At 37.9% G+C, this 12,886-nt stretch overlaps 1 protein-coding gene across 1 annotated transcript in view; it reads right to left on the bottom strand.

Moving 5' to 3' along the window:
• Positions 1-12,886, bottom strand: part of LOC148941686 (lysosomal dipeptide transporter MFSD1-like) — a 167,856-nt gene that overhangs the window by 138,918 nt on the left and 16,052 nt on the right. The window contains exon 2 of the mRNA XM_089104223.1: positions 10,991-11,181. Coding sequence (XP_088960349.1) covers positions 10,991-11,180 — 190 coding nt within the window. The 5' untranslated portion in view covers position 11,181. The remainder of the gene's footprint in view (positions 1-10,990; positions 11,182-12,886) is intronic.

Here is a 12,886-nt window from a genome sequence, read left to right as displayed (position 1 = left end):
GATTTCCCCTCATGATGTTCTGATCGTGGTAGGCGACTTCAATGCAACTGTATCTGACGCCAGCGGACCTTTTAAATCAGTAATTGGTCAAGTTACCCCTGATTCTCTGAACGAAAATGGGACCCGACTCCTCCAGCTGTGCGCCATGCACGAACTGGTCATTACAAACACCCTGTTTCACAGGAAAGACATTCATAAGTCAACATGGTATAGCAATGACGGGCGCATTTGAAAGATGATCGACTATATCATAGTCAACCAAATATGGCGGTCATCAGTCACAAACTGCAGAACCTATCGCTGCACCGAGATCGGGAATACTGACCATAGATTAGTTGCTGAAAACTTCCGTCTACGACTCAAAGCCCAGCCTACAGAACGACACCAACCAAAGTTGGACACTCAGAAACTAAAACCGAGGAATTCCACCAAAAGTATTTAGTTGAAGTCCAGAACAGATTTGTATGCCTGAATAACCTTGTTGACCCGGACACGTTTTGGCAGACGTACAAAAACAATATATTAGAGGTCGCCACTGAGACCACCAGTCGAAAGATGTACTCAAAAAAGCCCCGGCTGTCGCAAGAAGCTTTGCGAATCATTGAGCAACGCAGAAAAGCACGGCTGGCCGGAGATATGCCCTCCTACAGACGGTTAAACGGGGTCATGAACAAACTTATCCACCAAGACAAGCAACAATTTGTTGACAAAAAGCTGATGAGCTAGAAGATGCAGCACGAAAAGGTGACACCATGTCGCTTTTCAAGCATTTCAGAGACCTCAGCGAGGAGAAACCACCAAAGATAGGAGCAGTTAAATCCACCTCCGGCGTAATTCTCGAAGATGAAACCGCGCAGCTTGATCGATGGAAGGAGCATTTCACAAAGCTGCTTAACACCGACAGAGTCGACGTCGATCCCGACCTAGTCACATCCGCTGAGCAAACAACAAGCGAAAATCTCCCAGAGCCTGAGCCTCCCTCTGTAGAAGAGATACAGAATGCTCTGAGGAGGATGAAAAACAACAAAGCACCAGGAACCTGTGGGATCACCGTAGAGCTGCTCAAATTCGTAGGACCGACGATGCTACTATGGCTGCACATGCTGTTTTCCTTCGTTTGGACAACAGAACTGATTCCACAAGAATGGAAGGAAGGGATAATCCTCCCTCTATGGAAGCGTAAAGGTAGTCAAAGTGATTGCTCCAACTACAGAGGAATCACCCTCCTGTCGGTTCCCGGCAAATTATTTGCCATGACTTTGATAGATAGAAGTACCCAGTTCATCCGTAAGTGCCACCGGATTCAGCAGGCAGGTTTCATGCCGAACAGATCCACGACCGAGCAGATCTTCACCGTACGCCAGGTCATCGAGAAAGCTCGTGAGTTCCAGCGTACAGCATACCTCGCCTTTGTTGACTTTAAAGCAGCCTTCGACTCGGTCGACCGTGAGTCTCTCTGGCTGATACTAGAACGAACAGGTCTCCCGGACAAATACTGTCGCCTGTTCAAGGCGCTCTACACTGGTACAAAAAGCTCCGTCCAGGTTAATGGTCGTCGAAGCTCACTGTTCGAAATAAATACCCGTGTACGGCAAGGTTGTGCTGCTGCTCCTAAACTGTTCAAAGCGGTGATTGATTATGTCATGGATCGAACCACGAACCGGCTCCCCTTCGGACTAAGGTATGGCGACAGATTTTTAGCCGATTGCGACTTCGCTGATGATATTGCTCTGATATGCACTTCTGCAGCCAAACTCGAAGAAGCCCTCAACACACTGTCGGAAGCCCTGAAAGTGGGACTACATATTAGCTGGCAGAAAACAAAAATAATGATCGTTGACTCCGCAGGTAACACCGTCAACTCACCTGCATTCAACGTATCAGGGAACACCGTCGAGGTTGTCAAGTCTTTCACCTACCTTGGATCTGTCATCACGGAAAACGGCTCAGTCGAAACTGAAGTTCAGTCGCGCATCGGAAAAGCCGCATCAATTATGGCACGACTATGCCGTTCAGTGTGGTCAAAGCCCAACATTAGCCGAAAAACAAAAATGCGGAACACCACCGTAACCCAAGTCCTTCTCTACGGTGCTGAGACCTGGCCGGCTGCTGCTTCTGCTCGTGATGCCATAGACGTGGCCCAAACAAAGTACTTGAGAAGTATTGAAGGGATCAGATGGGACAACTTCGTCTCGAACACCCGATTGCTGGCACTAACAGATCAGACCCCCAACTCTCGTCTGGTCGCTGCACGAGCCCTACGGTGGTTCGGCCATTTGGTCCGCATGCCAGCAGAAACACCCGCCAGCACTCTGTTCAATTTTGATCCCCTGCGCATGACTGGAAGCACCCCCGCGGAAGACCCCAGTTCAGATGGAGGGACAGCCTCACCCAGTACCTCTCAATGATCGGCAATGATATACAAGAAGCTGTCACGCTTGCACAAGACCGTTCCGAATGGAGGCGAAGAGTCACGTGTCTCTCTACGCTGGACCACCAGCAGAAGCATTAAGTCAAAGTAAGTCAAGTAAGTCTTTCCACATCATTTAGTACGCAAAAGGGTAGCGGCCGCTTCACACCACGATTACATTCAAAATGGATCAAGTTTTGAAAGGTTTTTATGAAAATATGGGAGAACCAGGAAGTCTAAGTTCTCCCACTACTCTTACTAAGGCTACAGTAATAAAAAGAAGCTGGGAAAAAAAATTTTACAGAATGAAACCAATGTTGCATTTTGGTAAAATAAAGGGACCACGGCTTGTGTCTATTGAAAACTAGAGCCTCTTTTCCTCTTTATTAATTAAAAATTGATCTGTAACGTCTAGGCACGATTCCACCACGGCGTAATAAAAAACCCTACAAGTATATTCTACTTGCAATCAGTGTTTTTAGTCGCTATGCAAATGCAGTTCCATTGCAGTCAAAGAGAGGAAATGAAGCTGCTAAAGCCCTTGAATCCATCTTTAAACAAGATTCATATAGAAAAATTCAAAGAGATCATGGGAATGAATCTGCTATTCCCAAAATTAAAATGGTTTTAATGAAATATAACAAAGCACTTTATCATTATCATGGTCCCATAAAAGTGGCAATGGCTTAAAGCTTGATGCAAACAATAAGACTTTTAATTTTAAGTTATTTTAGATTGAAAAATACAGCTGCATTTATTCAAGATTTAGATAAAATCATGTTGATTTATAATCAGTGCTCTCATCGATCCTTGTTAAATGTTAGCCTTCTTGAAGTTCATCACAGTGACACTAGAATTTACTTAAACAATATTCTAATGAAAAGGCGAAAGAAAAAAAAAATTAATTTTGGTGATACTATTCGAATCAATCGAAACAGAAATATTTTTGATAAGGAAAATTACTTGTGGAGCACTGAACTTTTTAAAGTGTCAAAAGTCTCAGACACTAACCCTATAACGTATCTACTCCGTCATATAAAAGTTGAAGAGATTTTTGGTTGTTCTTATGACTATGAGGTGCAAAATGTTAGAAATAGTGGTTTCTATCAATTTAAAAAGTATTAAAGGCTCGTACTCGCAAGGGCAAGCGACAGTTGCTTGTTCGCTGACTAAGATACAACTCTGATTTTGATTCGTGGATACTCGCTGAAGACGTTCATAATGTCTAATGGTTTTAATGTAACATTCATGTCCAATGTTTCTGAGAGTCTTTATGACGATTTGAATAAAACGAGCGATTTTTGGACGAAACTCTCCCTTGCCATTAAATTTGAGGGAAGGTATGAAGTTGCTCTTGTAGATTGTATTCTCAAAAATACGCATGATATACTAAGAGAGAATTGTACATATGATATAAAACTTAGACCAAATGATTTACAGGTCGTTAACGATTAACATATCATAGAAAGCGCATTAGCGCTGCCTAAGTAAAGAACGATGTTGGCACAATGTATTATTTATTTTTCCATACCAGGGAATTTCATATCGAAGGAGTTGTCATAGAAACTTCGAAAAGAGCTCATTCGATTGGAAATTGGAATGGCTAGTGCCCTTTTTCATAGTCAAAAGTGATTGAAAGGCAACTAACACCCCTTCCACGCCCAGTATTTCCCAAAACACATCCAATCCCCATTTTGAGACAGCCATTTTGTTCACCGTAATTGATTTCCAGATAGAAAATATGTTTTTGAGGAGGAAATTCCCCCACAACCCTCAGGGCAAGGGTTGTAAGTTATTCCCTGGGTGCATATAAGGTTTTTTATAGAAAGCGTTGTCGTAGAAACTTGAAAAAAGCCTCATTCGATTGGAAAATCAAAGGATTAGTGCCCTTTTTAATAGTCAAAAAAGATTGGACGGCAACTAACTCCCCTCTGAAGCCTACCTTTTCCCCGAACTCAACCAATCAGAATTTTGAAATATTCATTTTGTTCAACGTAGTTGAATGTTCTGGAAACTAGGTCTTTGAGGATGACAACCGCCCCCCCCTACCCACAACCCTCAGGGCAAGGGTTGTACGTTATGCCCTGGGGGCATATAAGGTTTTTATAGAAAGCATTGTCATAGAAACTTCAAAAAGGGCTCATTCGATTGGAAATTGAAATAGCTAGTGCCTTTTTTAATAGTAAAAAGTGATTGGATGGCAAATAACACCCCTTTCAAGCCCATCATTTCCCCAAACACATCCATTCAAAATTTTGAGATAGCCATTTTGTTCAACGCAGTTGCAAGATCCGGAAATTATATCTTTATATAATTAAGTTATATAATTAGGTTGCAAGTTATGCCCTGGGGGCTTATAAGGTTTTTATTGAAAGTGTTGTCGTAAAACTTTAAAAAGGGCTGATTTGATTGGAAATTCAAAGGGCTAGTGCCCTTTTTTAATAATTAAAAGTAATTGGAGGGCAACTGATCCCATTCTTACGCTCACAATTCCCCCAAACACATGAAATCATAATTTTGAAATATCCAATATGTTCAACGTAGTTGAAAGTTTTTGGAAATTAGGTCTTTGATGATGATAACCCCCTTAGAGCCCTCAGGGCAAGGGTTGTAAATTATGCCCTGGGGGAATATAAGGTTTTTATAGAAAGTGTTATTGTAGGAACTCCAACAAAAGCTAATTGATTGGAAATGAAAAGGGCTAGTGCCCTTTTTAATATTCGAACGTGATTGGAGGGCAACAAACCCTCCTCTCACACCCACTATTTCCCAAAACACATCCAATCAAAATTTTGAGATAGACATTTTGTTCAACGTAGTTGAAAGATCCGGAAATTATGTCTTTGAGGATAACACTCAGGGCAAGGATTGTAAGTGTTTTTGAGGATGATAGCCATTTTGTTAAGCCTATCAGAAAGGTTTAGAAATAATGTTTTTGAGGATAACAAATCCCCCCAGCCCTCAAGGCAAGGGTGATAAGTTATGCACTGGGGACATATAGAGTTTTTATAGAAAGTGTGGTCATATAAACTTCAAAGGTGGCACATTGGATTGGTAATCACACGCTCTAGTGGTCTTTTTATAGTTCAAAGAGATAAGAGGGCAGCTATCCTCTCCTCCCTTATACACAGGAAATATTGTCCCAAAATGTGTCTAATTGAATTTTTGAGATAGTCATTCTATTCGAAATAGTCTAAATATCATATAACAAGACTTTTTGGTTTGAAACAAACCCCAGAGATTAGGGGCAAGGGTTGTAAGTTATGCCAAGGGGGTATTAAAGGTTTTTATGGAAGGAATGTTTGTTTAACTTCAGAAGAGGCTCAGTCTTTCTCCCTGAACAAGACTATGTCAATATAAAACGAACAGAAACTAATCAAAAAATTTTTTTGTACAAAATAAGTTTAAAAAAAAAGTAAGAACTCCATTAAACCAAAAATGAACAAAAATAGAATCAAATAATCTACGAAGCATACACCTACCACAAATCACTATCAATAAATGAATGAAACCCAAATAAACGGAAATTAAAATAAGTCAAACTCAGAACGAGCAGAAATTAATCTGAGTATGGTTCTAAACCCTATGCTTTCTAAAAGCCAGAATATAATTTGTACTTTACTTAAAAAATTCAAATGAATTTAGTAAAAAATATATGCATTTTAAGCTTAACATACATATGCTGATATTTATTCCTTAAAATCTTAATTAATTTTGATTTCTTAAAGTTATAAAACTGAAAACATTTAAAAAAATTGTTTCAGTAAAGTACAATTTATATTGTGGTTTTTAGAAAACAATGGAAATTAAAATAAGTCAAACTCAGAACGAGCAGAAATTAATCTGAGTATGGTTCTAAACCCTATGCTTTCTAAAAGCCAGAATATAATTTGTGCTTTACTTAAAAAATCCAAATGAATTTAGTAAAAATATATGCATTTTAAGTTTAATATACATATGCTGATATTTATTCCTTAAAATCTTAATTAATTTTGATTTCTTAAAGTTATAAAAGTGAAAACATTTAAAAAAATTGTTTCAGTAAAGTACAATTTATATTGTGGCTGTTAGAAAACAATGGGTTTAGAACCCTACTCAGATTAAATTCTGCTCGTATTGAGTTTGACTTATTTTAATGTCCATTTTTTTGGGGTTTCATTTATTTATTGATACTGATTTGTGGTAGTTGTATGCTTGGTAGATTATCTGATTCTATTTTATCTTCATATTTGGTTTAACAGAGTTGTTTACTTTTTTTGAAAAACAAATTTTGTGCCAAAAAAATTTTTTGATTAATAATTAAAAAGATCAGTTCATTGAACATCCCTTCGTCACATTATCATACAAGGAGTTTGGGACTATAAATGATTCGTGTCGTGCTATCAACAAAAAAATTCATATCGTAAAAATGGTGCCTTTCAATTAAGCTATTGCATGAAAGAGGGCAAAATATATATTAGTTGATCCAATGACAACGAAAGTGTCGTTTACCTCGATAACTTTAGATATTTTTTTGGCTTCCGTGATATTTTTCTCAATGGTTAAAGTGCTGGAAGCGCTAGCTGCATGAATCTTGTCATTTTCGCTGAGTATCCACCCGCTTTCTCCTCGGACAGTTGTAAACATCTTTACGCATCCTTTGTCGAGAGATCAAGAGTTGGTAATACCAATTTCCCCCTCCTACGTGTTCTTGAACGAAAAACCTCTAATGACCATATTCACCACTACAATATAAAGCACCTTCAATACATTCCAGTCAATACTTCGTATTTGGAGCTCTGTCAGTTAACATTAAGAAGTGAATTGGGCAATCCTATAGCAATAAAAAAGGGCTTGGCTGCAATTACATGTCATTTTAGACCCATTTAGTAAAATGGCTAATAGAACTCAGTTTGTATGTCCTGAGATTGATTGTTATGTTGCTACTCTTGGGCCACGACAGTTGACTCGCGGAATTGACTATTACAGGGGTCGTTCGCCAATGTCCAGTTACGGTCTCGGTAATTGGTTTGCTAAGCTATTTCGCTCTGCACTACCCTGGCTAAGAAATATATTGGACTGGTTGCCACGGATTCCGTGTCCTCTAAACTATATGATTGGGGCTCTGGTAAGGATACTCAAGAGAGTGTTTCACAAAAGCTCAGGTCCAGCGCGCGATCCCTTGGCAAGGGATTGAAACGAAGCGGAAAAGGTTTAAAGAAAGTGTGAAACACCTCATTAATGATTAGTCTGAACTCAGCCTGGATGCGTAAAGCATTAAAAAGCCAAGTAAGACTATCGAAATAGAATCTATATTCCTAGAAAATGGCATGTCCAACACCAAAAGAATCACGTCCGTCAGTCACCTCATCTCTTAATCTTTTCAATGCGGAAAATGTAGATTTCAGTGTAGAACACGAACATTTTGAACAATTTTATCCGCAACAACCGCTCTCTGAAAATATTCACTTTCAAATTTATTCCAATGAAGATTATTTCATAGATTTGACTTCGACATTTATAGATTTAAAGGTTATTGTTAAAAAATCTAACAACGACAAACCAAGTGCAGCCAATGGGTTATCCTATGGAAATTGTGAACTACACAATTTATTTTGGCAAATAAGCGTCTACGTAAAAGGAAAATTGGTGAACACGAGGAACAATCTTTCAAACTATGTAATTTATATGAAATGTATGTTGTTGGCTTTAATGCCATATAAGCTGTTGAGGGGACAGGCACTGGGTTATGAATATAAAACAGACAATGACATTAGCAATATACTTAGAGGTGAGACAACTAAAGATTTTCACTTTGTTGGGAAACAAAGTCATGAGATATTTAATATACCTCAATGGTTGTCTCCAAATGGTCTCAATGGTTGCCTTTTTAAAAAAATAAGTTTAAAAAAAGTAAAGAACTCCATTAAACCAAAAATGAACAAAAATAGAATCAAATAATCTACCGAGGACATTGACTCATGGAATAGACTATTGCAGGGGTCGTTCGTCAATGTCCGGTTACTGTCTCAGAAATTGGTTTGCCAAGATATATTGCTCTGCACTACCCCTGGCAAAAAATATATTGCATCGGTTGCCGTGGATTTTGTGTCCTCTACACTACATGATTGGGGCTCTGGGGAGTATTTTCAAAAAAGTGTTTCACAAAATCTCAGGTCCAGCGCGATCCCTTGGCAAGAGATTGAAACGAAGCGGAAAAGGTTTAAAAAGAGTGCGAAAGACCTCATTACTCATCAGTAACAACTCAGCCCGGTAGCGTAAAGCATCAAAGAGCCAAGTAAAAAGATCCAAAAAGGATTTCTTTTCCTAGAAAATGGCATATCTACCACACATATTCTCGTCCTTCAGTCAACTCATCTCTAAATCAATTCAATGCGGATAATGTAGATTTCAGTGTAGAACACGAACATTTTGAACAATTTTATCCGCAACAACCGCTAATGAAAATGTTCATTTTCAAATTTATTCCAGTGAAGATTATTTCATAGATTTGACTTCGACATTTATAGATCTAAAGGTTATTGTTAAAGTACCTAACAACGACAAACCACGTGCAGCCGAGGGGTTATCTTTCGAAAATCGTATATTATACAATTTATTTTGACGAGTCAGTGCAAGCGGGACAAAAACGTTGGTCAATACGAGGTATGATCTTTCGCACTATATAGTTTTTATACAGTTTATGTTGTTGGATCCAATTCCTTCAAAGCAGTTGAGACGATATGCACGAGGTTATGAATATAAAACAGACACTGACATTAGCAATATACTTAGAGGTGAGACAACTAAAGATTTACACAAAGTTGGGAAACTAAATCATGAGATATTTAATATACCCCAATGGCTGCCTCCCAATGTTAAGATTAATATAAGACTACAATTCGCACTGTCCAATTTTATTTTGCAAAAATAACTTAGCACTGCATCCGATATAACAGTCTCTCTCACATCGGAAATACTTCATGTACGAAAACAGCAAGTTATGAGTTCTGGTGCCTTGGCAATTGAAAAATTGCGAGTCGCTGGAAATAATATCAAATTGCTCGTTCCTCATATACTCACGAATCAATGCCATATTGCTATGGATACGAGTATCTATCCTGATTCATCCTTTAGCAATGGTGAAATTCCTTCAAAATTGGCACTGGCTTTTGTAAAAAGTGTTAGCGCTGCAGGAACATGGACAAATGAATTGACAATGAATTGACAATGCAATCCCTAGCTCGAGATTCATAATTATTCGAAAAAGGTATAACTGAAAAAATGTTTGTGTAAACTTATAGTATCTTTGTATTACATTGGTCCGACTCGCAAAGTGTAATTATTTCCTGAACAGGTAATGTCCATTAAGAGTGTAACTTTTACGAGTCATTAAGGCGAAGTATTGCATTAATCTCGCATCTATTGGAACCTTTATTAATTCCCATTTATAATCTATTTATTAACTGAAACCTATTGGGAAATTACCCCTGAAGGCAGTGTTTTATTAGACTTGAAGCCATGAACACTAGTCAAATAATCAACGTATTTAATATGGATCACTACATGTCCAAATATAAATCCTATTGCATACCTTAGGTTTTCCTGGAGCATATTCAACATGTTGACAATCAACATGTTGAGCAAAGTGGAAAATATAATATTCAAAATCGGAAGCGGGTACAGGATTTATCAACGAAAAGTTGTGATTTTCATGCACTATTATATTTTATTTTCTCATGTCGCAGCCATACTTATAGTCAGTTCCTCAAGATTTATGGTGACAATCCTCGATTGAACGACTTTCTAGTTGAAAATACTCTTTCCTACCTCTATACTATAAGTTTCGGTGCCCAAAAGTTTAAATGCTTTAAAAATGTATGTAAATTTGTTTATTAATAAAATAAGACACTGTGTCCTTTTAGATTTCTTCTTCTATGTATAGGTAATCATCAGAAATGATAGGTGGGAGCAGCGCGTCAGGATTCAACTTGTATTCACCTATATTGGAGCTTCTATTTTTCAATAAAAACAATGACGCTTGCTAAGGGAAATACCTGGGAGTGTCACGGGAAATCAATAGAGACCTATATTGGGGGTTTCCATTTTTCAATGGACCTATTTAAAGCGCGAGGGTATATGTGACGTCGGAGGGCTGTCACGGGAATTCTATGGGAAACTGCTATGGATGACTTAAAAATCATATCTGACCGTTTAAAGGCGAGAGTGTGTGGTGACGACAGAGGGCTCCCTTAGGAATCCCATGTTAATTTCCCTATCTGACCATTTAAAATCCCGTAATATGTGTCTATGAAGCTATTTAAAGCGCAAGGGTGCGTTCTCTTTAATAGATGGGCTTGTAACTATTTGTTAGTAGTTGTGTATTATCCTGACCACACTCCAATTAATCATACAAAAATACTGGACTTCCAGGAACCTTGCCAATACTGAAACAAAATTGCGGCACCTGGTCACGGAAAAAGGGATGCACCTTTAAGCCTTCTTCTTGCGCTGTCAAACTATTGGAAGAAAGGAGTAGCTTGTATGGGTGTCATAGAACTTTAAATGCCCCCACTACTATGAATGTATAAATGCTCTCACCAAATCCAAGTAAACACATCAGAATAAGTCCAATGAGACGGTGGCAAAGGTGGGATGGGTTACAGCATGGCGTATTAGACAAATCACAGTCATCATCAACAGAGTTTAAAAGATAATCATCTCCATCGTTGTCCTGTTCTGGCTGAAAGTTTTCATTGGTATCAAGCAGTGGTTCAATGTCGTCAGGCATTCTAAATAACAAAATAAATTATGATATTTGACGTTACAGGTTTTTTTGAAAGGCCTATATCTAATAAATAAACGTGAAGAATTTTAAGCAAAAAAATCTGACCCAAAGAGGTACTAAATTTACAAAGAGGGACAAATTGCTGCGGGTTTATGTGAATCAACTTTGTAGTCCCTCATATCAAAGCTCTTTTGCAATAGATACTAGTTTTGTTTTAAAACTAATAGACTTTCCGATCATCTTGATTATTATTATAGTGATTTTTTGTTTGTTGATGTTTTGAGAAATTACAGCATAGGCTACTGTTCAGGGTACATATAGTTTTTCATAACTCTATAAAATACTATTATACTCGGTCAGCTAGAAGCACTGGCAAAAGAGCAGCTAGAATCACTTGCTTGACGATGCAGTCTTTTTATTTTAATCCCACCTCCTCTCCTCTAAGTGGCATCAATAAAATAGAAAATAAAAAGAAAACATTTTAAACATTTACAAAAAAACTAAAATAAGCAGTAACCTATTACGCAGTCCCAGGCTAAATCGTATAAAGCTAGCAAACATGTTATATTATACACTACAAAGACGGATTTACTATTAGGGAATACAAAGACAGATTTAATGTCCATGGTAAAAGCCTGTCAAACACCGTATGTAGTCCAAGGCCGACAAGACCAGTCCAGAACTAGATTGTATAATGCGACCAGACACGTTAAATTTTGAAATATCCATTTTGTTTAACGTAGTTGAAAGTTTTTGGAAATTAGGTCTTTGATGATGATAACCCCCTTAGAGCCCTCAGGGCAAGGGTTGTAAATTATGCCCTGGGGGAATATAAGGTTTTTATAGAAAGTGTTATTGTAGGAACTCCAACAAAAGCTAATTGATTGGAAATGAAAAGGGCTAGTGCCCTTTTTAATAGTCGAAAGCGATTGGAGGGCAACTAAACCTCCTCTCGCACCCACTATTTCCCAAAACACACCCAATCAAAATTTTTAGATAGCCATTTTGTCCAACATAATTGATAGATCCGGAAATTATGTCTTTGAGGATAACACTCAGGGCAAGGATTGTAAGTGTTTTTGAGGATGATAGCCATTTTGTTAAGCCTATCAGAAAGGTTTAGAAATAATGTTTTTGAGGATAACAAATCCCCCCAGCCCTCAAGGCAAGGGTGATAAGTTATGCACTGGGGACATATAGAGTTTTTATAGAAAGTGTGGTCATATAAACTTCAAAGGTGGCACATTGGATTGGTAATCACACACTCTAGTGGTCTTTTTATGGTTCAAAGAGATAAGAGGGCAGCTATCCTCTCCTCCCCTATACACAGGTAATATTGTCCCAAAATGTGTCTAATTGAATTTTTGAGATAGCCATTCTATTCAAAATAGTCTAAATATCATATAACAAGACTTTTGGGGTTGAAACAAACCCCATAGATTAGGAGCAAGGGTTGTAAGTTCTGCCAAGGGGGTATTAAAGTTTTTATGGAAGGGATGTTTGTTTAACTTCAGAAGAGGCTCAGTCTTTCTCCCTGAACAAGACCATGTCAATATAAAACGAACAGAAATTCATCAAAAAAACTTTTTGTACAAAATAAGTTTAAAAAAGTAAAAAACTCCATTAAACCAAAAATGAACAAAATAGAATCAAATAATCTACGAAGCATACACCTACACACAAATCACTATCAATAAATGAATGAAACC

This window comes from Artemia sp. Qi Xiang Cuo, chromosome 18 (assembly GCF_049724085.1).
Source record: "Artemia sp. Qi Xiang Cuo chromosome 18, ASM4972408v1, whole genome shotgun sequence".
In the NCBI taxonomy this organism is placed as follows: Eukaryota; Metazoa; Arthropoda; class Branchiopoda; order Anostraca; family Artemiidae; genus Artemia; species Artemia sp. Qi Xiang Cuo.
Note: the sequence above shows the minus strand (reverse complement) of the source record. Positions and strands in the feature narration are given on the sequence as shown.